At 41.0% G+C, this 24,727-nt stretch overlaps 1 protein-coding gene across 1 annotated transcript in view; it reads right to left on the minus strand.

Moving 5' to 3' along the window:
- col25a1 (collagen type XXV alpha 1 chain) overlaps window positions 1-24,727 on the minus strand; it is a 93,554-nt gene that overhangs the window by 39,123 nt on the left and 29,704 nt on the right. Inside the window, exons 3-6 of the mRNA XM_077498932.1 lie at window positions 16,983-17,027; window positions 13,888-13,895; window positions 5,988-6,014; window positions 4,789-4,815 (exon numbers count right to left, since the gene is read on the minus strand). Coding sequence (XP_077355058.1) covers window positions 4,789-4,815; window positions 5,988-6,014; window positions 13,888-13,895; window positions 16,983-17,027 — 107 coding nt within the window. The remainder of the gene's footprint in view (window positions 1-4,788; window positions 4,816-5,987; window positions 6,015-13,887; window positions 13,896-16,982; window positions 17,028-24,727) is intronic.

The raw sequence follows: 24,727 nt of genomic DNA on the forward strand, positions 1-24,727 counted from the left end.
TGGCCAATTTGTTATTGGTTTGTTTGCTTAACCTTCGATTTGGAACTTGGCCTTTCACCTTTTGGGCCCAACAAATGGCGGACCGGACATGTGGGCAGCAGGCACTGTGGAAACTCTGTGGGCCATGTGCTGATTCTCGGACAGTCTTTGGTACAGATCCTTAAAGGACCTTCACAATTACAATGATTATCTCATTGTCTGAAACCATAAAATCCTAAATGCTATCTTGGTTGACAATTCAACAGCGCTAAACATGTCAGCGCACTCACCATTATCCAACCTAGGGGTCGTAAAACAACAAAACAAAACAAAACTGATTGATAGCACATTTCCTACACAACGTAACTCAAGAAAAGTAAAGAAATAAAAAAAAATAGCTTCCTAAAATTACTAAGAGTGTACAGTTAGCGTTAGCTAATGCTAAATGCTACCTTGGTTGACAGTTCAACAGCGCTAAACATGTCAGCGGACTCACCATTATCCAACCTAGGGGTTGTAAAAAAACAAAACAGATTGATAACACATTTCCTACACAACGTAACTCAAGAAAAGTAAAGAAATAAAAAAAAAATAGCTTCCTAAAATTACTAAGAGTGTACAGTTAGCGTTAGCTAATGCTAAATGCTACCTTGGTTGACAGTTCAACAGCGCTAAACATGTCAGCGGACTCACCATTATCCAACCTAGGGGTTGTAAAAAAACAAAACAAAACAAAAACAAAACTGATTGATAGCACATTTCCTACACAACGTAACTCAAGAAAAGTAAAGAAATAAAAAAAAAAATAGCTTCCTAAAATTACTAAGAGTGTACAGTTAGCGTTAGCTAATGGTAAATGCTATCTTGGTCGACAGTAAAACAGAGCTAAACATGTCAGCGGACTCACCATTATCCAACCTAGGGGTCGTAAAACAACAAAACAAAACAAAACTGATTGATAGCACATTTCCTACACAACGTAACTCAAGAAAAGTAAAGAAATAAAAAAAAATAGCTTCCTAAAATTACTAAGAGTGTACAGTTAGCGTTAGCTAATGCTAAATGCTACCTTGGTTGACAATTCAACAGCGCTAAACATGTCAGCGGACTCACCATTATCCAACCTAGGGGTTGTAAAAAAACCAAAACAAAACAGATTGATAGCACATTTCCTACACAACGTAACTCAAGAAAAGTAAAGAAATAAAAAAAATAGCTTCCTAAAATTACTAAGAGTGTACAGTTAGCGTTAGCTAATGCTAAATGCTATCTTGGTTGGCAGTTCAACAGCGCTAAACAAGTCAAGAGCACCTCATCATTATTATCCAACCTTTTCTGCTCTGTCCCATAACTTGTGATCACACATATTGTAACATTTGAAACACGCCGCCAAAAAACGCTCAGTTCGCGTTCTACCTGACTACATTTCCCATAATTCTTAAACACAGAAGCAGGAAGTAGTTCTGGTTCCGGTATGACAACAAATGTGCATGTGGAAGTAGATAAGGAAGGCATTTAACAATTCCTTTTTAATTGGTTTATTGTATGAAATGCTACATTATATGATTGACATACAAGGCCCAATCAATTGGCTTGCTCATTGGACTAAATCAATATATAAATAAATAATGGCACACCAGGATAGGTCCTGTGTAAAAGTGAGACAAAAGTGGCGAAATCCACCAGCACTCAGGACACAAGACTCAAAACGGAAATGTCCCAGTTAAAAAAAAAAGTTTAGTCAGTTGTCACCCTACGTAGTTTTTTTTTTTTTTTTTTATTTCTAGAATTCTCTGATTCACTCTGATAAAGCATACCAGCAAATCAGGGGACCGTATTATTAGCTTTTTAAGGGCGATGTTATATTATACACGGGTGCATCCTATTCACTGGATTTTACGGCAGCTGTCAAATGTTAACGGTGAACTTTACAACCCATTTTATATTTATTTGACTTTACATTAAGCTCAAAAGTAGCCCGGAAAGTAAACAAGGACTCCAAGAGTTCATTGAAAATCCGCTTTAGTTTTGACCTCAAAACTTGGGCAGGCAGAGCGCCACGTTTATCCGCCTCCGCGGGGGCTCCGGCTGACTCCCCGTGTTACGCGACAGCCGGTTTGACGCAAGGTCAGACAGCCCTTGCCCCGTTCCGTCTGTATTTGATGCCAAAACATTTTTTCCCCCTCCGGCTATATACGGTATACCGGCTCATCTAACGCGCACAATCAATAGGCCACACTTGGGACGTAATACGATTTGGATAACAGCTCTTTGTTGTCCTTCTATGCGACTGGATGTTCGTTTGCGCCCATTTGAGAACAATGCTGCTGCAAATTGGACGTTAATGAAATAGTATCTTGGAAGTGGACAGTTTATTTATTGACTCTGGAAGACAAATAGGGTTTGGCTGGTCCTCGTTACCGAGCTGTCAGCCCCCGTTGCTCCCTCGGAGGTATTGAATCATTTAACCCATAGAGACAGATGACTCCATTTCCTAGGTTAAAAGGGTACAAATTATGGGCAACCGTGAAATCCTAGCCGAAAGGACGCGGTTTAGTCCGGTCAGCCTGTCTGGAGAGCAAATACTGCCGCCCTTTTCCCCCTTTTGTCGTGGTTTACTTCAAATTTAAGTCGACCAAATCAATAGGAGTTATTACCACGGTGCTGGCGAACGTGTAAAGTCAAACGAGAGTCACAGTAATATAAGCGGCACGGCGTGTCATATTGAGAATGCTAATTCCATTTCACAGGGAAGGCCATTTGTATGAAACGCAATGCTCTGCAACGCGCGGACGAGTCGCCCGGAGCGAAGCCGACAAAACTTAATCGGTGACGTCTGAGCGGGCGCCGGCAAGGGTTTGGAATCAGATCCGCTCTCGTACTCAACCTCTGCTCGTGCCGCCATGAAATACAATTAGGAGCATTCCCGTGAGGAAGTGACAAATAGTGAGTCCATGTGAGTCATGTGCAGTCTCGTGTAAACAAAACCTGGACAAGTGGGGAGTGGATGCATTTGTGACTGTTGTTTAACTTGAAGAGAAATGAAAATTCTGAGTTGGGAGCTCGTCACGCAGGACGACGCACTCACATCATCATCATCATTTCGGCTCAACGCACACTTTGGCGTGCCAAACAGGATCAACATATTTCAACAGACTCACATGAAACGTTTTGGAACCGAAATGTGAGTCAAAACAGACGGAAGTGAATATTATTGAAAAAAAATATATATATTCATGAAGGGCTGCAGGTGTCCATCTGTGTTTCAACTCCTTTGGAATGTTTTACTTATGTATAATGATTTTAAGTGGCACTGGGAATGCTGGTCAATTCCATGCTTCTCATGAAATGGTTCCCCGTGCCGGGCTGGATGGGATTTTTTCTTTTTTCTTTGATTGATTGAAATATTTATTGACAGCAAATCATGTTTACAAACATACGACGACAACTGCTACCAAAGGGATAACAACACAATAAAGCCAGAGGCTTGTTTCCATTGACAGTGATTTCGACACTTGATTTAGGTCAGGGGTCAGCAACCTTTACCGTCAAAAGAGCCATTTTAGGCCAAATGAATAAACAAAAATCTGTCTGGAGCTGCAGAATATTTGAACATTGTGATGAAGCAAATAGAGCCAAGAGCTGCACAACAACACAAAATCTGCAGCATCCAATACATAGAGATTCTTGTTCTTCTACCTTTCAGGGTTTTTTGGGGTAATTTTTATACATTTTTAGACTTTTTTGATTGTAAAATTTCTGACATTTTTTTGGGGGCAATTTTATGGACATGTTTTTCTGCCCCTCTTTTTTGGGCATTTTATGGCTTTTTTTTTTTAACTTTACTGCATTTTTTGGCTATCAATTTTCTGATATTTTTTTTTTAATTTTGTGGACATTTTATGGTAATTTTCGGGATTTTTTATTATTTTTTTTTGGGGGGGGGGGGGTATTTTATAGTTACTTTTTGAATATTTTCTTTTCTGCCTTTTTCTTTTGTAAATCAGTTTTGACTTTTTTTTTTTTTCCCCCTTGCAATTCCAAAGATATTTCATGGTAATTTTCTGCCTCTCTTTTTTTTCCATTTTTTTGTTGTTTTTGGACATTTTATGGTTTCTTTTTGAACATTTTCTTTTTTTTTTGCATTTTTAATTAAATTCTTTAACATTTTTGGCAGTTTCATGGTCATTTTATGGTAATTTTCTGCATTTCCCCTTCCTTTTTTGACATTTTGCGGTGTTTAAAAATAAATAAATAAATAAATCATCAACCTTTTCAACATTTTTTCTCAGTTTAAAAATATTTGATTTAATTCTTTGTAGAATATTTTATCTAAAAAAAATAAAAATAAATGTGTCAAACAACAGAGCTGGGAATGATTACAGCGCTGGACCTGAGGATGGGTCCTTATCTTTTAACTCTTTGACCGCCAAAAACGTTTAATAACGATCAGTAAAATCACGACGTGTATTGCCATGAACGTTAAATAACGTCACCAATTTTTTTATGTTTTTTTCTCAGTGCAACGTCTAAGTGCAGCGCTGCCTAGTCAATGGGTTGTGGAATCTAAAACACTCTAAACTACGGCCAGCAGATGGAAGCATTGTATCTCTTTTCGTCAATGTCATATCAAAGTTGTTCTTTGATAACGTCTGGCAGTAAAAGAGTTAAGGTCATCTGCACGTTTTCTTCCCCTTTTGGTTTCCAAATAAGAAGCCATGTCATCCTTGTTGTATTTGGCTACAAGGCCGCAGCACACTCTCTCCCAAGAATTTCATGCATCCCAGTCATCGATGTTACGGCACATACCCGTGGTCCCTGGTCGCCTTGATCCCCCTGCAAGATGACGAGAAAGACAATTTCATCAACAGTGCACGCTGCTCAATAATGGCGACTAATAAGCCAAGACTAACAGTGAACTAACTCGGAACACATTGACGAAGCGGAATAACGCAGGAGGCCACAACTATTCATTGCGGCGGGGAGTGTTATGATAAGAGAAGGTGACGGGCGGCGGGTATGCGAGACAAAGACGAGTTTTGCAGCGCGGGGACGTTTGACGGCAAAAGGGGGCGGCGTGAATAAGCGTCGCCAGGTGACACGTTACGCACCACAATCACGCCCGTTTGGACTTCAATGGAAACGAACGCGATTATAAAAGACGAACCGCATCGGTCGCTGACTTTTAACACCTTGTGACTACCGCGCGTCTCTGGTAGCGTTCAGCCAGAGTCAACCAAGCAAGGTGTCAGTTTTGGACAGGATTTTTTTTTTACGCAGCGCCTGAGTCAATTCAACAAAAATAGCTCCCGGAATTCTGTGCATCATTGGAGCCAGATTTAAACGGAAAAGCAGTGGAGGACGGCCACGCCGCCGCACACTTCTTGGGTGGGAGACTGCGCGCAGTTGTTTCTCATTTCGTTTCACTGCAGATAAAGAGGTTCACGGGAGAGGCAATATCATTCCGGACGCTCAGCAAACATCACCGACTGGCGTCGAGCGAACTCTCGCTTCGGTTTTCCAGAATCAACGCTAACCACAAGACGTCGTCAAACGTGTTGGACTTTGGTGTTGCTTACATTTACCATTTGGATCGATAATAGATATCGATCGTCCCAATTAGCGTTGTAGGGGTTTATTCAAATGAGGCAATCCAAGGGCCTTCATTTTAGTCTCGGAGCCAAACGTTTAGCTCACCAAGTCGTGCACACAATGCGGTTCATATTGCTGGCTTCGCTGCTGTTTTGTGGAGGAATGCTTAGTGGAGCATGGAAGGACTTCATCTGGCTCTCACTTTAGAATTTTCAATGATTGAAGGAGCATTTTAATATCCAGACATTTGCAAATGCAAAAAGGCAACTGTTGAAGTTGTTAAGACACTAAACTGAATCAGCTACTTTGACAACAAGAAATTGTGAAGGTGTTTTTTGGAAAAAATAAAAAATAAATAAAGATGGATAAACATTATGGCCATGAAGTAACATTGGCTGAATAAATAAAATATTTACCTTTTCACCTTTTGGACCTGCAGGGCCCTGTGAAAAGAAAGAAAATATCAGTTTCACAATAAACGAGGAATGTTAAAATCAACATTGCAATATAGCGCAAAAAATTCCCTTGTTATTTTTCAGACAAGTATTTGGCGGATGACCAGTAAACAGATTGCAAAGATCACAAACGAGAGGATTTCGTGAAAATAATGTGTACCTATTTACCTGAGCCTACCGTAAATGTGTTCAATTAAAAATTCAAACAAGTACGATCACCATTCAGCTGCTCTCGTTCGACATTTTGAGGTTTTGGAAAATCTTACGTCGGACTTAGTGCAGGATTAGGCAACGGCAAACTGACTAATTGACCGCCCACTTAGACACAAGGATGCCATGTCGACAGCCGCCAAGATTAACGAGACACTTATTAGTTGAACTTCACTGTAAGACGTTAATAAGCACACACAAGCACTAAAGTATCTGGTAAAAACTTTTAAAAAAACCCGATTTGTACCTCCCCTCATTCCTCTATGGATTCAAATAAATCTATTTTCGCCTCAACAGCTTGAAGTCACGCGTCCGAGGGACGCCATTGTGAAACTGCAATCAAGATGCTGGGCCATTCAATACGTGAAAATCGATGCCGGCGCAGCCAACAATTTTAGCTCGCTCAACACATTTGGAGCTGGAATTGGGGAAAAAATAACAATGGGCGCGTTCAATTTGGTTTGCTTTGTGCAACTTTTCATAGGCCGCAATACGGAAGAGCCCATCATTTTGTTTGCAGGTGCAAGATGAAAGTGAAGTCAATGCGAGTCGGCTCTTCCTGTGCTCATTTTCATATTAACTCTTTGACTGCCAAAAACATTTAATCACGAGTAATAAAATCACGATGTATACTGCCATAAACGGTAAATGACGTCAAATATGTTTTTTTTTTTTTTTTTTTTTTTTTTTTAAAGCAATGGGCAGTGCAACATCTAAGTGCAGCGCTGCCTGGTCAATGGGTTGTAGAATCAAAAACACTCACCAACTATGGCCACCAGATGGCAGCATTGTATCTCTTCAATGGGCTGCCAAATTACAATGAAACATGACCAAATCTGATGAAACAGAATGTTTTCAAGGATAGCGTGAATGATAACGTGTGGCAGTAAAAGAGTTAACATCATGTGCAAGTCATCAGCCTGCTACCTGCCTCCGACTGTGGCCCATCGTTTTTTTTTTACATCACTTTGCCACACATGACAAGCCCGGGAGCAGTACAGGGGAACCCCCCTTTCCCCCCGCAAAGATTGTTTCTAAGTGTATTTCACTAAAATAGCAGCGGGCGTCTATTTAGCACGTTGCTTGTGCAGCTTGTGGTTTTCTGTCTTCCCCCAGGAAGCTTTCTGATCCCTACCTGTGAGTGCTGCTCATATATATATTTTTTTTAACTGCACCAACAAAAAGCAGTCACACACGGCGAGAATGATTGCTCAAGAGCGGTTGCCATGGTAACAAGTCACGAACTTCAACTCTGCTCATGAAAGGGCAAAGAATCTGGTTGCTCAACAAAACAATCAGGTTCCGGGTCGAAATACGTCGCGTTGATTTGCCAATGCCAATGATGTCACCTTTGACCTCATTGGTTGGAAAAAGGACATTTCCAAAACATTCCAAAAGTCCCGTCACTTATCACAAAAAAAAAAATGATGTGCACATAACACATCTTTTGCCACTTAATGCTGGGAAACCGCAAGAAGATTTGTAACAGAATTTCCCCGTGTGCGCATCGTCGTCTGATTTTACGGCCGAGCGTTGGATGCCGATGATGCGACTTTCCTATCCAGATACAAATCTCGCTTCTTGAGTCTCTCGCAGCCAAACCGTGACCACTGTCTCCTGTACTGGACGGACCGAATGAGAAAAAAAAAAAAAAAAAAAAAAAAAGGAAGGAGGAAAATATGAAAGGCAGAAACTTAGCGAGGGCCAAAGCCACAAGCAACATGGAGAGTATCAGCATTTAAAGCACACAATATAAAACTTACTTGACTTCGTATTACTGGCAGAGAGTCAACGACGCCTCATGAAAAGATCCTGCCAGGTTTTGACTGTGACTCCAAAGAATATTTTTATATGCCGTGTGTCTGTTTACCTTTTTTTTTTTTATTAATAAAGAAGCTGCTTTTACTTTCATTTTGTGCGTTTTGGTTGTGTGCCACATCACAAAATACATTTAAAAAAGTATTATAACCACTTGTCTGGAAACGAAATGTTAATATGAGCATTTATCCCTAACTGGAAAAAAAAAAAAAAAAAAAACCTAAGAAAAATGTCATTTCAGTCTGACCTTTCATGTTTGTTTGCATTACATTTGTATTTTATAACGACAAGTGGGTGGAACTTGAGTCCAACCTGTCAATCAAAAGGTGGCTACACCCCCCCCGTCTGCCAAAATGTACTTTTAGTCATCATTTTGTGGCTGGAAAACTAACACAGTGTTGATGTAGATGAAGACTAAACTATTGATTTAAACTACCAGCTGCATGAAAAGTCAGCGACGTGAAAAGCTGCTACACGACCAACAGCCCCGGAATCCGTCCATGCCGGATGCCGCATCCAAAACCTTGTTGCAGTGTTGCTGCAGTTGTCGTGGACACCGGCAAAAATCATTTCTTGCGGGCTTGGCCGCCTCATCCGACAAGACGCAGAAACATCAGGAAGGGGGGGGGGATGGCGCTCGGGACCTTGCTGGACCTGGCTTGTAGTCGTTTTCATCACAGCGGCCCCGTGAGCGGAGCCAGGTCCAAAAAAAAAAAAAAAAAAAAAAAACGCCATCCATCAAACGAGCGCTCCGGATCCGTATTGGAGGCGTCGGGCCAAGCGGCCTGCCAGCACATGGATCCAATCAGCTCACCGTGGAACGCTAGTTTTTTTTTTTTTACGGCCTGGTCTTTACGGGCGCGATCAGCTCCACAACATTAATAAGCGTGTGCGTACGCAGCAAGCTAAACAAAGCCATCCTCGAGTGTCGACAGCAAACGGGGAGGACTGGCGGAATCCGGGCCAACAACTCGACAACATAAAGCGGCCTCGCTTCGTTTCCATACAGTCAAACGAAAACGTGGAAGCGGTTTCAATGTTTCTCGATCTATCAAGTCGACATTTTGATCAAGAGAAACAATTCCTGGAGCACAAGCTCGAAACTCCTGACAAGAGCAGGAGAAATACTGAATGTCAAAACACAGATTGCGCCTGGCAAAACCAATAAAAACGATCCCGTTTTATGACGCGTCAACGCCATGGTTACCGTTTAGGGAACTGTCATATTTCGAGTCGAGATAATTACCGCCTGATGCTAAGGTGACCTTCGCTCAATAACGAGCACATGGTTAAGGTTAAGGAGGCGATCGGAGTCTTGACTGGCAGGAGAACGCGTGAAGCTTGCGGTTGGAAACGGGAGGCGGAGGAAGCCACTCGCCGTCTCCCGCCGCAGCGTTTGGCTCGTCGGCCATGCGGGCGTCGCCCGCTTTGATTTTGTGCGTAAAACCGTGCGTCCTTCGGCCACTAGAGGGCGACTTGGATGGAGACGAATGCTAATCGATCGGGACGTAAACAGAATTGTTGACTTCATGACTCGACTTGTGTTTACAAGCGGAACTAAGAGGGTGAATGACGTGATGGTTTGAAGCCAAACTTGATAAACTTCAGACAAAAGTTAAACACACGTATATAATTTCTTTATCAGAAAAAAAATAGATTGTCATCTTGACAACATCTTGCCATTCTGATTAATATTGTGGAATATGACTTAAGTGGCAAGACTCCACCCATTTTGAAAGCAGGGGTCATCCATTTTGCACACTTGTCAAGTGAAAATGACGTCAAAGTTGCTCGTGGCTCAGCGAACAACCAAATTATGCCTCAGCTTTAGAAAACAGGTGAGCTGTGATTGTTTGTTGTTGAATGAGTTCACAAGTTTTTATCATGTTCTTGACATTTAAGGAGAATTGATGGTCCACAATTAATCGATGTCGGATTGAACTGAAGCGAGTTGAATCGGGATAAATTGAATCAAACTGAACCATTGTGAATAGAAATCAAATCGATTGTGAGGAAATTAGAATCGATACCCGTGGATGTTGAAATCACATTCCACAAACTACCGTGTACATATTTGGGCTGGCTTGCCTTTAATATAAGATTTCCATGATGGATAGAAGGAGATTTGGACTTGGACTCATTTAAGGACAAGAAGAATTACTGTACAGGCAAACGAGTCCAACCCCTAACAAGCGGCGTGCCCATATTTGTCGACGAGTTATTCCAAGCTCCGCCGTCCCTTTTGACACAAAGGAGGCCGTTGGCACCTGTTTCCAATCTTCATGCCACAAGGCTAAGCAGCTACTGGCTATCTCCCACGCAGCCATTTGAGCCCCATCCACCTTCTCGTCTACCTCTTGGCAAGAAAGGCGAAATTAGCTTCTTTCCCAGGGTATCAAAACTATTCCTTTACACACGCAAAGAAATAAGCGCAATCTTCTCGAATTGCGATGATTTTCGAGAGAAAAAATAAAACAAAAACGTCCCATCTGGATGCAGCAAATGCAAATCCCATTGTGGCTGGCTGGGGCAAAAGTTTTGCATATAAAAGGCTGCTGCGGGCATCATTACAGGAGAAAGTGCACAATGTTGGAAAGGGATTCAAGCCGAGCAGTAAAAACAAAACAAAGGGAATTTATACACCTCCATCTGTTACTGGTGCAGCACACGAGCCCCTGAGACTTCTTTTTTTTTTTTTTTTTTTTTTGCATGCGAGCAATCAGAGTCGAACGGGCACAGGCGGACGACCACAAGCGGCTGGTGCTCGTCGCTCCAATTTGGACGGAGAGGTTAGGCCCGGCTGGGGAAACCGCACTGGAAAAGCGACTCGGGATTGCATCTGGTTCCCATATCCACAGTGTGTCACAATTAGCCAGTCCGAAATGACAATATGGCGTATTGTGTGAGTTGGAACGAGCCTCTATGGAAACTTCTAATGAGATTTGTTTGCCGGTCTTTATATTGCTAACGTGTCGGGGATTAGACTTCACGCTCACAGCTTTGGGAAGACTTCTGAATTGCTTGAAATAAAGTGCAGGTGCACGATGAGGAAATACAGATGCTGTGTAATTTATTCGTGCACTTAACTCATTGACTGCCATTGACGGAAAAAGACGTCAAATAATGCATTTTTGCTGGGCTGGCAGTGAATGTGTGAAACACAATGTACCAATATATTTTGTGATTATATTGCAGCATCCTTTTTTCCTTTTTTCTTTTTTTAAGGCAAATTTTGCTTAAAAATCCGTCAATTTTGGTTGCATCTCATCTTAACTCATTGACTGCCATTGGAAAAAGACGTCAAATAATGCATTTTTGCTGGGCTGGCAGTGAATGTGTTAAATGACACACACCCTTTGATTAGGATTACTGGATCATGGGCGAGTATCGGTACCAGGTATTGGGCCTGTAAAGTTCAGATGGAAACTTTCACCGGTTCTTTTATATTTAATGCTCGCTATGCTAAATAATAACAACCATATTCTCAGTTGAGCTATTTACCTGATGCCAGAAAGATCGAGTACACAGTTGTGCAGCCTTATCTGCTGAAAGCATAAGGCAGAGGTGTCCAAACTACGGCCCGGGGGCCATTTGCGGCCAGCAAGTCCATTTTTCAGCGGCCCGCGACATATGCTAAAAATGGCATTTGACTGGCAGTTCAAATAAAATAAAAACAAAAATGTTTGGAGATGGTCAAAGTAATAAGGGAGGGTGTTGAAAAACACAGGTGCTATTAAAGGTTATTTTAGTTAACTAAAACTAACGAAATAAACACAATTTCAAAAAACTAATTTCGTTTACGAAATAAAATAAAAGCGAAAACGCTTTTTAAAAAACGAAAACTAACTGAAATTACATTTTATGTTTACAAAACTAAAACTATAATTATAGCAAAAATGGCCTTCGTTTTTTAAATATTGTGTACAAGTAATACACATTAAAAAGACTAATACTAATACTGAAAGTAACTAAAACTAAACTAAAACCAAGCATTTATTAAAGAACTAAAACTAATAAAAACTAACAAATGCTATAATAACACTACTGCCATATTACAAATAAATTGGTTTATATACTGTAGCATTTTTCTAAATATGCGAAAGCACAAATCAATTATTTGTACAATTTTTAGGACTAAACACAATTTCTCTTCATAACATTATGTGGCCCTTGCGTCCTTCTGATTTTCCTGTATGTGGCCCTTAAATGAAAAGGTTTGGACACCCCTGGCGTAAGGTCTAATCTATGCAAAATAGTCTCGACTCATACTGTCTTGGCCGCCAACCCACACAGACTAGCCCATGTGAAAATGTGTGACCTGATGCTCTTAACTGGTTTCAACTGGATAAATGCGCCCAACGGCCTAGCTCAAGTCACCTATCCAATCATTAAGAGGCCTAATCAGGATGATAATGCAATGATCACGATTAGGCTATCAACACATGCTCAGCATCTGTTCACACAAATGGATCATGTTAGTCCTTCCAAAAAGCTCCAGAATCCGGGCGAGCGGGGTCGGGACCACCTGGGCTCACTTACTTCCCAGGACCCCGGGAACGAGCGCCTGCAAAAGGCTCCCAGGATTATCTTACGACTTTTACAGCGAAGTCAGCACACGCGAATTAGACGCGTTCAATCCCACTCGCCTCCGCACGATAAATAATAGCAACGGCACACGCACACACAAACGCCGATTTTCAATGTATGGATTTGTCTTTATCTTTGACGAAAAGTTTTCCATCTGCTCAAGGGAGGGAATCTGCGATGCGCCGGATGTGTAATGAGGTGAGAAAACGGCTGCCGGTGCCGAGGGAAGAAGCTTTGATTCTGACACCAGATTTGTCAGACTAAACCAGTACTTCTCAAATAGGGGGGGGGTGCACGGGGGCGCGAGGCTCCATAAAGGGGGGCATGTTTGACCTCGGGGAATATGCTTTTTTATTTATTTATTTTTTTACTGTCTTAGAATAAAGTGCAATAGCACCTCCACTACATTAGGGGGCAGTGGCGCTCTCATTATTGAGTGTGCGCTGGTAGCATTCGCTCGGTGGTGTCGGGGTTTTGTTTGCACTGAGCATGCGTGCTTTGCACACAGCTAAAAAAAAATAAATAAAAAATCAGCACAAATTATTTTATATATTTTTGTTTTGCAGGTGATCAGTTTGAATGCATTATTATTTATTGATTTTATGTAATTTTATTTTTCCGTCTCATATGGTTTGACGTGGTCAGCCAAAAAAAATGTTTATAGTTTAATTAAGGATTTAATTTTATTTTTGAATTTCGGATGCACTTTAAATCTTTTCTGTTACAGTTAATAAAGCTTTTTCTTTAAAGCTAATTTCTTTCTTTTTTTTTTTTTATTCGCTTATATGTTAATACGGATACAGTGTTATGCAGAGGTGCGCTTATAACAATTTTATAGACAAACGATATTCATTCAAGTTGCAGGGGGGTTTCTTCTTACTGGGGGGGGCATGACAAAAAAATAATTGTGAAGCACTGGACTAAATCAACACTGGCTTTTATTTGTTGTAGCTTTTTAAACGCACATCTATGGTGGCGTTGATTCGTTTTTTTTTTGTCCTCTTGTGGATGGGCACAAACATGCAAGTGTCCAACATGAAGAGTGGCAACATCTACCGGACTAGAATAACCGAATAAAAAGCACACAAATGTCGCGTTTGAAGAGGAGACTGGCTATTTTGCCAACGTGGCCTCATTAAGCTGTAGATTGAAACGGGAAATAAAGATCTGCTGCACTTTTGCGAATGTTTTGTGCGTTTTGTACCTTTGTGTCTTTAAGTCGAAGATGCAAAGCAGGCATACTTACAGGAGGTCCTGAAAAAGAAAACAAACAAACAAAAAAAAGACTTATTGTTAATGGAAAGGCAATTAGTAGTGCTTGTTTTGTGTATCATGTACCCGTCAGAAAAATAAATGTTTAAAAAAAAAAAAAAAAAAAAAAAAAAAAAAAAAAAAAAAAAAACGAGTTTCACTGGCCACCGGGACTGAAAATCCGATGAAACATTTGCCTTGGGCTTCTTGTTAAAAGGCTGACTGAAAAGAAAAATGTTTTTCAAAAAAAAATTCCTACGACCTTGAAGTGTTCATCAGAGTGCAAATGAAATTGCTCGTTACAGTTCGCCCACTTAGCTTATAATTAACTTGCACCAGACTGTTACATAAGCGCAACGCTCGGATTGGCCATAAACCGATTTGTCTTGCATGGAAAAGGGAGGATGAGGAAATTGAAAAGCGTCCCACTTTAAAACTTTGTCCTGGACCCGCCTGGTGTATTCTTTGGTTCTTTGGTGCCTTTTGCGCTCCAATATTGTTTTAACAGACCTCCTGAGACCCGTGGACTCCATTTATCGTCATCATCAATCATTTAGATCAATAGCGGATCGTTCGCAAATCATCGGGGAACTTCGCTTGGCTGCACTGAGAGACAAGGGGGTGAATTTTTCGCATACCCGACTTCTCAGGTTTTGAAAGAATTCAAATTGAAAATATCACAAGTTTTTCTTCCTCCAACTCCTTTTCAGAATGAGGTTTAGTTGAGTATTGTTTGGCAAAATTGATATATATATATATATTTTTTTAACTCATTTGCTCCCAAAAACGTGTAAATATGTTCTATTTTTAATGTTTTAAGTATCCCAAAGACATATTTATATGTTTATGTTAACATAGTTATATTCTAATGCTAATTGCTGCAAAAGTGAAAAAGGTAAAAACATACTTTTTTTTTTTTTTTTTTTTTACTGATGAAAGAAGAGACTTTACTGTTTCTTGTGGTAGGATCCATGTTTTAATATTATAATAATAGAACACAATATTCTGTGGGCCTTGCAAAATCAGTCAAAATCCAGTAAAACAGCCGGGAGCGAACGGGATTGCGAAATGTGAAAATGGCGGTGAGTGAATGAGTTAATGTTGATTGCTGCCTGAAACAAATAAACAAATGAATGAAATGAATGGAAGAACAAATTTCATTTAAATTTAATTCCCCGGTGTTGACTCTTTATACAAAAAAAAATAATATAAAAATCCAATTTTACACTCGACACTTTTGTTTTTGCTCCCATTTTTTTTTATGTTGAACTCAACGATCTAAAATGTCTTCCACATATACAATATCACCAATTTTCTCAAATATTGTCCACAAACCAGTCTAATACTGTCACAGTGAGCACTTCTCCTTTGCCGAAATCATCCCACCTCGCATGTGCAACATCATGATGCTGATTAGACACCATGATTAGTGTACAGGTGTGCCTTAGACTGCCTACAATAAAAGGCCATTCTGAAAGGTGCAGTTTTGTTACAGGGGGGTGATTCTGGTGACTCAGAAAACCGGGTTTTCTAGCCCAGTTTTAGATCTTTGAGTTAATCTCATATAAAAAAAAATGGGAACAAAAACAAAAGTGCAGCATTTATATTTTGGTTGAGTAAAATATATTTACCGGTATGTTTGAAGCTTGAATGTAGCAAAAGATCAAAAAGTTGAAAAGGGGCGGGGCAAATACTTTTGCAAGTCACTATATCATCATATTATATATAATAATAAGCACTATAGAAAAGGGATGGATGGCTTTTCATTCCAATCTGTAAACTTGACATCCTTTGTGTGATATTTGTTCAAACCGCAAAAAAAAAAAAAAAAAAAGCAGCATGCGATCCGTATGACTCCGCCTTTAATAAACCGCCCTCGCAGCATTCCGACTTGAACATCTTTGATCGCTCGGCCGGCAGATTCTGCGAAATGAAAATCGGCGTTTCGCTCCGGCTGACCGGCGAGCGAGAAGGGGAAGCGCTTCGCAACGGCGCCGTTGAAAAAGAGGTCGTGTTTATTGAGACGTTCTAAACAAAAAAGCCTGGCGGGATTTCAGAGGTTCAGTCGAGCGGAGCGTCGCACTATTGTCTGCCTGTCGCTGGAATTCCCGCCTCTTGCATCCATATCGCATGGAAAAAAGCTTCGAAGTGATCCACATAGCAAAAAATAAAAAATAAAAAATCCTGTTGGAATAATAACTGCTCGTGCATATTCCTTATTTTAACTCATTTGCTCCCAATAACATATAAATACGTTTTTTTAATGTTCCAAGTGTCCCAAAGACATATTTATACGTTTTGTTTTGTTTTTTATGCTAGAGCATACAGAAGGCTTTGATGCAGCCTCTCAACTGCAAAGAACGGTTGCAGAAATGGTAGTTATTACACAAACGGCCAGCAGGTGGCAGCAGAGCAAAGGAGATCAACCAGGGCCATGTTGAAAAAAAGCTTAATTACAATTTTAAATAGATTTGTGAAAACTGATGAAACTTAGCTCTCTTCTAATGCTAATTGCTGCAAAACGGAAACAGATAAAAACATACTTTTTTTTTCCTGATGAAAGAAGAGACTTTAATCTTTCTTTTGATAGGTTCCATGCTTTTATAGCAATAGAACACAATATTCTGTGGGCCTTGCTAAATCTAATAAAACAGCGAACGGGATTGGTTCTGTGAAAATGGCGGCGAGTGAATGAGTTAATATGCAGTGCTGCCATGTGACCACACAGTAAACAAATACAGTGCAGCTCAGCCTCCATGAAGTTTGATGAGTCAGCTCGGGAGCAGGCCTCTTTTTTTTTTTTTTTTTTTTTTCTTAAATGCTGACAGACTCTTTTCAACTTTCTCATCCCTTCTCAAGACGAACCGAGCGAAAATCTAGCGTTCCTATGGCGACCCAACCGGCAACAGTTGAAACCACTAATTACACATCTACAAACGTTTTTGGCCTCCAAAGATATACACGGAACTTTTACATGATTGTAAAATACAGCATGGATTTGCCGATGTCCTCCCAAATCGTTCCTTAAACGATCGTGGATCGGGCCAGCCGTGACTACGCATACACACACACAGACACACACACACATACCAGGTTCTCCATTGCGGCCTCGCCTTCCTCGCTTCCCCGGAGGTCCTGCAACAAAGGAATTTTTTTTTGGTTTAATCCAAGAATTGCACTTGAAACTTTTTTATTGATCAAAATAGTATGAAAGGATTATAATAAAGAAATCACACGATGTACCATCATAACTGTCATGTTTCAGTTTTGTTTGGGTTTTGTTTTATTTTGGCGAGCGTGCTGTGTTTGTCTGGTGTTCTTGTGCGTTTCCCCTGTCTCGTTATGTCTGAGTAGGCCCACCTGTGTGTCAATGCCCCTCCCAGTGTGTGTTGACCTAATTAGTGCCTTCTGTCTGCTGCGTTTCCCAGGTGTGTACATCTGGTCAAGTTTTGCTACGTCTGGTCAAGTTTCTCTATGTCTGGTCTAGTGTTCTCTCGTCCACGCCAAGTGTTCTCTCAAATATTCTCTCGTCCACGATTACTCAAATCTCCCCGTCTACTCTTCTCGTCATGCCAAGTCAAGTGTTCCTCTCACATCATGCCAAGTCAAGTGGTCCTCTCACGTCTTGCCGAGTCAAGTGTTCCTATCACATCTTGCAGAGTCAAGTGTTCCTCTCTCACATCATGCCAAGTCAAGTGTTCCTCTTTCACATCATGCCAAGTCAAGTGTTCCTCTTACGTCATGCCAAGTCAAGCGTTCTTCTCACACCATGCCAAGTCAAGTGTTCCTCTCACGTCTTGCAGAGTCAAGTGTTCCTCTCTCACATCATGCCAAGTCAAGTGTTCCTCTCTCACACCATGCCAAGTCAAGTGTTCCTCTTTCACATCATGCCAAGTCAAGTGTTCCTCTTACGTCATGCCAAGTCAAGTGTTCTTCTCACATCATGCCAAGTAAAGTGTTCCTCTCACACAAAGCCAAGTCAAGTGGTCCTCTCACACCATGCCAAGTCAAGTGTTCCTCTCTCATGCCAGGCCAAGACAAGTGTTCCTCTTTCACGTCATGCCAAGTCAAGTCTTCCTCTCTCACCCCATGCCAAGTCGAGTTTTGCTCTCTCATATCATGCCCTGTCCGTCCATGTCCCGTCCAGTCAATAAAGTTATTCTCATTCCTGTCAGTCCTCTTTCTGCCATGTTTCTCCGCCATCTCCCCACCATCCACCACATCCACGCACCAAATCATGACAACAACAGCCACAAGTCGACTACCGAGTGCACCAAATTCCCTGCAGTAATACAGCGTGATCACCGGCAGCCAATGACGGCCAAGCAGGGTTACTCTATCATGAATCACATGAGTGAGGTAGCGTGTCTTGACCTCTGTTGAACCCGCGAGACTCACTCACCAAAGCATTGGCGTTGGATCCAGCTCAGGATAAGAACCACCGCTTTCAATAAAGCCACAAAGGCAACGTGGAAATTCCCTTCACTACAGAGACTTTGTTTATCCATACATTGTGTTTTGTTCCCCCCCATTTGCCATTTCCCCGTCAACACGAGCAGCCTGCTGGAGAAATAAGACAATTACACGCTTTGGTGACTTTCATGTGCTGCGGACCCGCCTGGGTTTGTGTTTGTATGAGGTCGAATTCACTCCCAGGCAACAAGAAGCAAATATGAGCCCGTCCGCTCTTGAGTACTGATGGCAGGTATGGAAATATGCTTTCCGTTATTGTCGTTATTTTCCTATGGCAAAATTATGGATTTTGTGTGTGGCTATCTACGGGGAAATAAACTTACTTTCCATCTTTTCCTAATATAAACACCGTTTGTATTCAAGTTGCGATTGGAGTTTTACAGGAAGAGAATTCGGGCTGACGTTCGTGACCCGACTCGACCTCGGTTTCGCTCGCTCCTCTTCAGCATTTCATCACGTTGACAACACAAGGCGGCGTGATTTATGTCCCTCCAGCCGTCGTACTGGGGTGCAAAACGCAAGCTTATGTTGCTTCTCCTTCAACCGCCATCACTCCTCAATTCCATCCCGCCGTTTGGCAGCGCGTCAGTCTCCAGCTCTGCTTTTTTGGACACCGCTTCAGGAGAATGTCAGACGCCGCCAACCGAGGGTGCGTGCGCGTTTTTTTTTTTTTTTTTTTTTAAAGCGCGTAACCACAGGTGGACGCACGCTCGGTCTGCTCTCATCAATGTCTTTTTTTAAAAACAACAGGAATGGTTTCCTGTTCTTGGCAGTCCCGTCTTTGTCATCGACTTTGTAATGACTTTGGAACGCACTCAGAGGACGACGATGCGACGCACCCGTGAGAAAAACTTGGCCGCGCGGGACGATGACAGGCCAGACAAAATAAGCTATACTGCTTTTCAGATACCATCGCCTATTCACACTATTTCAAGACTCTGATTACAACCTGAAAGATGAGATCGCCGCAAAGTGTACCAGCGTGGGTCCTCTTCGGCGCGGGCCAAGCAAAACCTCGGCAAGATTTCTCCGTACCAAAGCCGAATGAAAGAATAACCCGATCGTTACCAGTGAAAACAGCTTTCCTGATATTGTGACAATCAAAAGCCAAAAGCATACAGGCATCCTGATGTCGCCACATTCCAAATTAAGGCAGTGGTGGAACAGCTCCCTCAGGAGGAAAAACACGTGGATTTCATGAAAAGCACGACATTTCACCAAACGGGTCAGAACCTTCTGCATATATTTGAATTTAGTCATTCCGATTAATATTAACTCATTTGCTCCCAATAACGTGTAAATACGTTTTTTTTAAATGTTTTAAGTGTCCCAAAGACGTATTTATACGTTTTTGTTGTTTTTGCTTAAAGCATACAGAGGGCTTTGATGCAGCTTCTCAACTGCAAAGAACGGTTGGAAAAATGGTAGTTATTACACTAACGGCCAGCAGGTGGCAGCAGAGCAAAGGAGATCAACCAGGGCCATGTAGAAAAAAAGCTCAATTACTTACAATTTTAATTAAATAGATTTGTGAAAATTGATGAAACTTAGCTCTCTTCTAATGCTAATTGCTGCAAAATGTAGTAAAACAGCCGGGAGCGAACGGGATTGCTTCTGTGAAAATGGCGGCGAGTGAATGAGTTAAGGAAAATGGAATTAAAAGGAATGATTTTACAACGGTAAAGTTGTACATTTATGTTTGATAAATGAGCATTTTAAGTTGCTATACTTTCATGACTTAAGTCAGGGATGAGCAATTGGCAAATCACACACCAAGTGGCCCCTTAATTATTTATTAATTGAAAAAAAGGGGGGTGGTGGTTGAAGGAAAAAAAAATAATTCCAACATATACCCCCCCAAAAAATTATTTAACAAAACGCAGATAAAGATTCAATATTCTCTTTCCCCATAATAAAAATAAATAAATAAATAAAATAAATAAAATACAAATCTACAACAATGTGAATCCGCTGGTCAAAAATGCAGGGGGTGACTGCAGTTTTTAGTTGCAATACTACCAATCACCACTAGATGGCAGATATGTCTTTGTTGCACTGTGTCTTATACGGCCCTATACTACAAAATAAGACTGGTAATAATTTTTTTGTGAATTTGGTATGATACGCAAGACAAACATAGCACCTCAATAATATTAAAATTTCGAGTGAGTTGATATTTGTGGAAACATGTACAAAATGATTTCTTGCACTTAATGTTGGTTTCTTGTTCAGCAGTTTTGTGACGTCCTTAAATTTGAACTTTTATGCTGGGGGAAAAAAATAAATAACTGTTTATTTTGTTGTTAACGTCAAACCTTTTGTTGTTGGGTTAGGATAGTGGATCTTTTATACATGCATTGAAAAACGTATAATAAAAAATGGCATAAAGAGAATGTATGCACACATGCACGCATTTTGTCCTTATGTTAAAAAAAAAAAAAAAAAAAAAGGACCTGGAAATTGAGGTAAAGTGTTTTAGTGACAAACCAAAACAAGCATAGCCTATCATCATTTAGTTGCAGCTTGAAAATAAAATAAAATAAAATAAAAATAAAAATAACAAATGCAGAATTGCACCAAAATCCAAAAGTTGCTCGTCCCTACGTTTTGTGGCTAAAGTACGTGGATGTGTGATTAACTCGAGGCCACAATAATCGCTAACATATCGTTTTAGTGGTAACAAGCAACAATGCCGCTGCTCGCAAACAAACCGCACTGGAGGCACGACGGGCCCAGCCGGCCTCCCTGGACAAACACGGGGAGAGTTTGAGGGCTCCGTGCAGGCCGCTGCGAGCCTCCCTCCCCAAAAAGCCTTCCAACATTTCTTCGGCATTAACGCTCGAGCGTAGCCAAAAATAGCAAAGCCGGGGTCCCGGAGCAAAACCTCAAAAGCATCAATCAGGTTTGACGAGAGTCTTTGTTTTGCCTTGCAATCGGGTTTTGGTGCTTGTTGGTGGCATTATTGACAAACTCCTTGAATCAAATATTCTTGCGTAAGGGGCAGGGTAGAGATTTAATTATAGTTTTGCTATGTCAGCACTTTGCACCGCCATTTTCACCCCTTCTTGACTCATTTTTCATCCTCCTATACTATAAATCCCAATTGACCTCGGTGCATATGCATGATGCACATTTCCTGAATTTGACACCGCAAAGGAACTCCCAAGAGAAATAGTTTTGTTTGGTCTTGATCCTGCAATTTGGTCCTTCGACTGTAAGCAAAGAATGGGAGGTTTGTCAGCATATCTCGAAAGACGATTTACAATCAAGTCTTTGTTTCGCGTCGGCGGACTTTTTTTTTTTTTTTTTTTTTTACGACGTCTCCGCAGCTCGAGAGCCTTCTTGAGTGACGCGCTCATTTCTCGCATAGCTGGCGAAAAGGCGCCCGCGCGGCCCATTCAAGAATTTCGCGAGGATTAAGTCGAGACAGACTTTAACGTCTCCCATTAAATCCCCGCAACACGCTCGGATGGCTTGATTCAACCTGGCAACCCGCGAGCATCCAGGTCAAACAGAACCCAAGCTGCACAGTCTGGTTTTTGGGTGGATTTTTGCGGGAAAGGTCTGGCAAAAAGGGGGAAGACCGTTTTTTGATCCAGGCTCATAATCGAGGCGCATGACAATGAATAAATCCTGGCGTAGAAAAACAGGAAGGAATAAACTGCAAGTTGAAAAGCAGTGTCTGCTGAGGATGTTGCCTGGCAACCAATTCCAAGCTAATTGACAAATCTTACAGAATCATCTTCGTGGTAATTGTGGGTACAAGCGGTATTTTAGATTTGAGGAACCTGAAAATGAAAATTGTCCACCAAACAATTCCAGCATTAACCAGCCCAACGCGATCAGCTGACAACAGAACGACGAGATGAAGCTCTGGAATTCATCTCCAATCGACTCTGGACCGGATTCGAGGTCACCAGTTAATCGTGCCGTTGACAGAAATAGAAGTCCCCTTGAACTTATGACCCTCTGAAGTGCAAAGCCTTTGCAAAACAGATGTTGGCATGAAGATTTTAACTTCAAGCACTTCTTGCGTGAAATGCAATTATGCTGTCTTGTATTAACTTAAACACGCAAAGCTAGTAGTGTGATTTCCCAGCAATGGCACGCGCACATCACAACAAAACAATTCAAAGGTCTTTTGCTTTTCAAAGTACCGTATTTTCCACACTATAAAGCGCACCTAAAAGCCTTCAATTTTTTTCAAAAGCTGACCATGCGCCTTATAATCCGGTGCGCCTTATATATGGATCAATATTGAGCCGCAACAGGTCTCGCCGTCAAGACACCATCGGTGACCTCTGCACGATCGGTGACGCGCATGCGCAGAAGATCGCGCCATCTTGGATCGCTAGCTAATAATAATAAAACAGCTGTTTAATTCATTTTGGGAGTGAATGGAGTTGTCAGAAAGCTGGTTTGTAATCTATTAATAAAGTTTGACTGACCTATCTGACTGTTTGGTTGACATTCCCTTTAGCGCAGCACCATCTAATGGATGCATAACGTAACCCCAGCCTCTACTGTAGCGCCTTATATATGAATTTTTTAAAAAAATATGCCATGCATTGAAGGTGCGCCTTATAATGCGGTGCGCCTTATATATATGATTTTTTTTTAATTTTTTTTAGGTATGTCATTCGTTGAAGGTGCGCCTTATAATGCGGTGCGCCTTGTATATGAATTTCTTTTTTTTTTTTTTTAGAAATATGTCATTCATTGAAGGTTCGCCTTATAATGCGGTGCGCCTTATGTATGAATTTTTTTTTTAGAAATATGTCATTCGTTGAAGGTGCGGCTTATACTGCCGTGCGCCTTATATGTGAATTTTTTTTTTTAGAAATATGCCATTCATTGAAGGTGCGGCTTATAATGCGGTGCGCCTTATATGTGAATTTTTTTTTTTTTTTAGATATGCCATTCATTGAAGGTGCGCCTTATAAGGCGGTGCACCTTATAGTGCGGAAAATACGGTCCTTTTAAAATCAAGTAATCAGTAACGCAATTTAGTTACTTTTAAAACCAAGTAATCAGTAAAGTAACTAAGTTACTTTTTCAAGGTAACTGTGGCAACGCTGTTCATTTCAATCTCCAATTTTCCGGACTTCCATTAGATTTCGCTTTAGGGATAAAAAAAAAAAATAATATGAGCATTATAGCTGTTTCCTCAAATAATACCGATTTTGTTTAATCTTCTAACAAGATTTCACCGGAATACATATGCTACATTTCTTTTAGAAAATACACAGGAAGACTACGTAGATAGCTGTGCGGCATTATGAGCGCTCTTCCTCCAGGATTCGGCGTCAAGGCCGGAGAGGCCCCGCGAGACGGAAGCCTCCCGAGAGCGTCTTTTCATCACCTTTCGAGATTAGTGTGCTTTCCTCTGGCGAGAAAGAGTGCTGACATACTTGAGAGTCGTGCCAGGCAGGAAAATGGAAGCAGCCAGGTGGAGGCAAGAGGGCGCTAATGAGCCCATTGATTGGCCGCGTTGTATCTCTTCGGACAGCCGTCCCAGTCAGCCCTATCATAGCAAAGGCTTCAGAATGAATAACACGCGCGTGCCATCTCAATGTTACTCTTGGAGAATCACAGCAGTAACTATTCAGCGCGTATTAAAAATAAAAGAGGCATAATAAGTTTGGCTTGGCACGACTTCTCAATGAAAATTTCCCTTTTGATTGTTCTATCTTGGACACACGCGTGCAGAGTGGTTACAAACGCACCAGATGAACGAATGTTATTATGACAGAGAAGGGTAGTCTGGAGCCAAGAAAAGAAAGTAAAGTTTTGGGACACCTGACCATCATAGAAATGCTTTTTGCTTTTTGTTGAGCTACAGTGAAAGTTTTTTTTTTTTTTTTGTCCAGTCAGATTTCAGAAACAGTGTTGGCTCATGCAAATTAAATTATATTAGCAATGGAACTTCCAAACGGATTTGACATGTTCACAATATTTAAAAAGGAACACATTTGTTAATTTAAAAAAAAAAAAAAAAAAAAAAAAAAAAAAAAAAGTCAGGTTGATTTCCATTTGTGCAGTTCTAGCACCCTCTAGTGGCTAGTTTATTAGAACAATTTAATATTCATGAGGGATGTTTTGGCCTTCTATGTTTAAAATTAATGCTAATTGTCAGATGAAGGGGAACCTAATTTGCTTGTGAAGCGATCAATGCGTGCTTGCATTACCAAGTAAGTGCCTCAATATTGTTATTAGAGATTGTAAGGTTGTTTATATGCATTGCTGTCATGTACAAAAAGCACAATGTTGTTGTTTTTAGTATGAGCTCTCTTTTTTACAATTGTGATCTTTTTTAAATACGCCCCCACAATATCGTGATAATTACCGTAACGTGACCTTCA

The sequence above is a fragment of the Festucalex cinctus genome, chromosome 16, assembly GCF_051991245.1.
Source record: "Festucalex cinctus isolate MCC-2025b chromosome 16, RoL_Fcin_1.0, whole genome shotgun sequence".
Classification (NCBI taxonomy): Eukaryota; Metazoa; Chordata; class Actinopteri; order Syngnathiformes; family Syngnathidae; genus Festucalex; species Festucalex cinctus.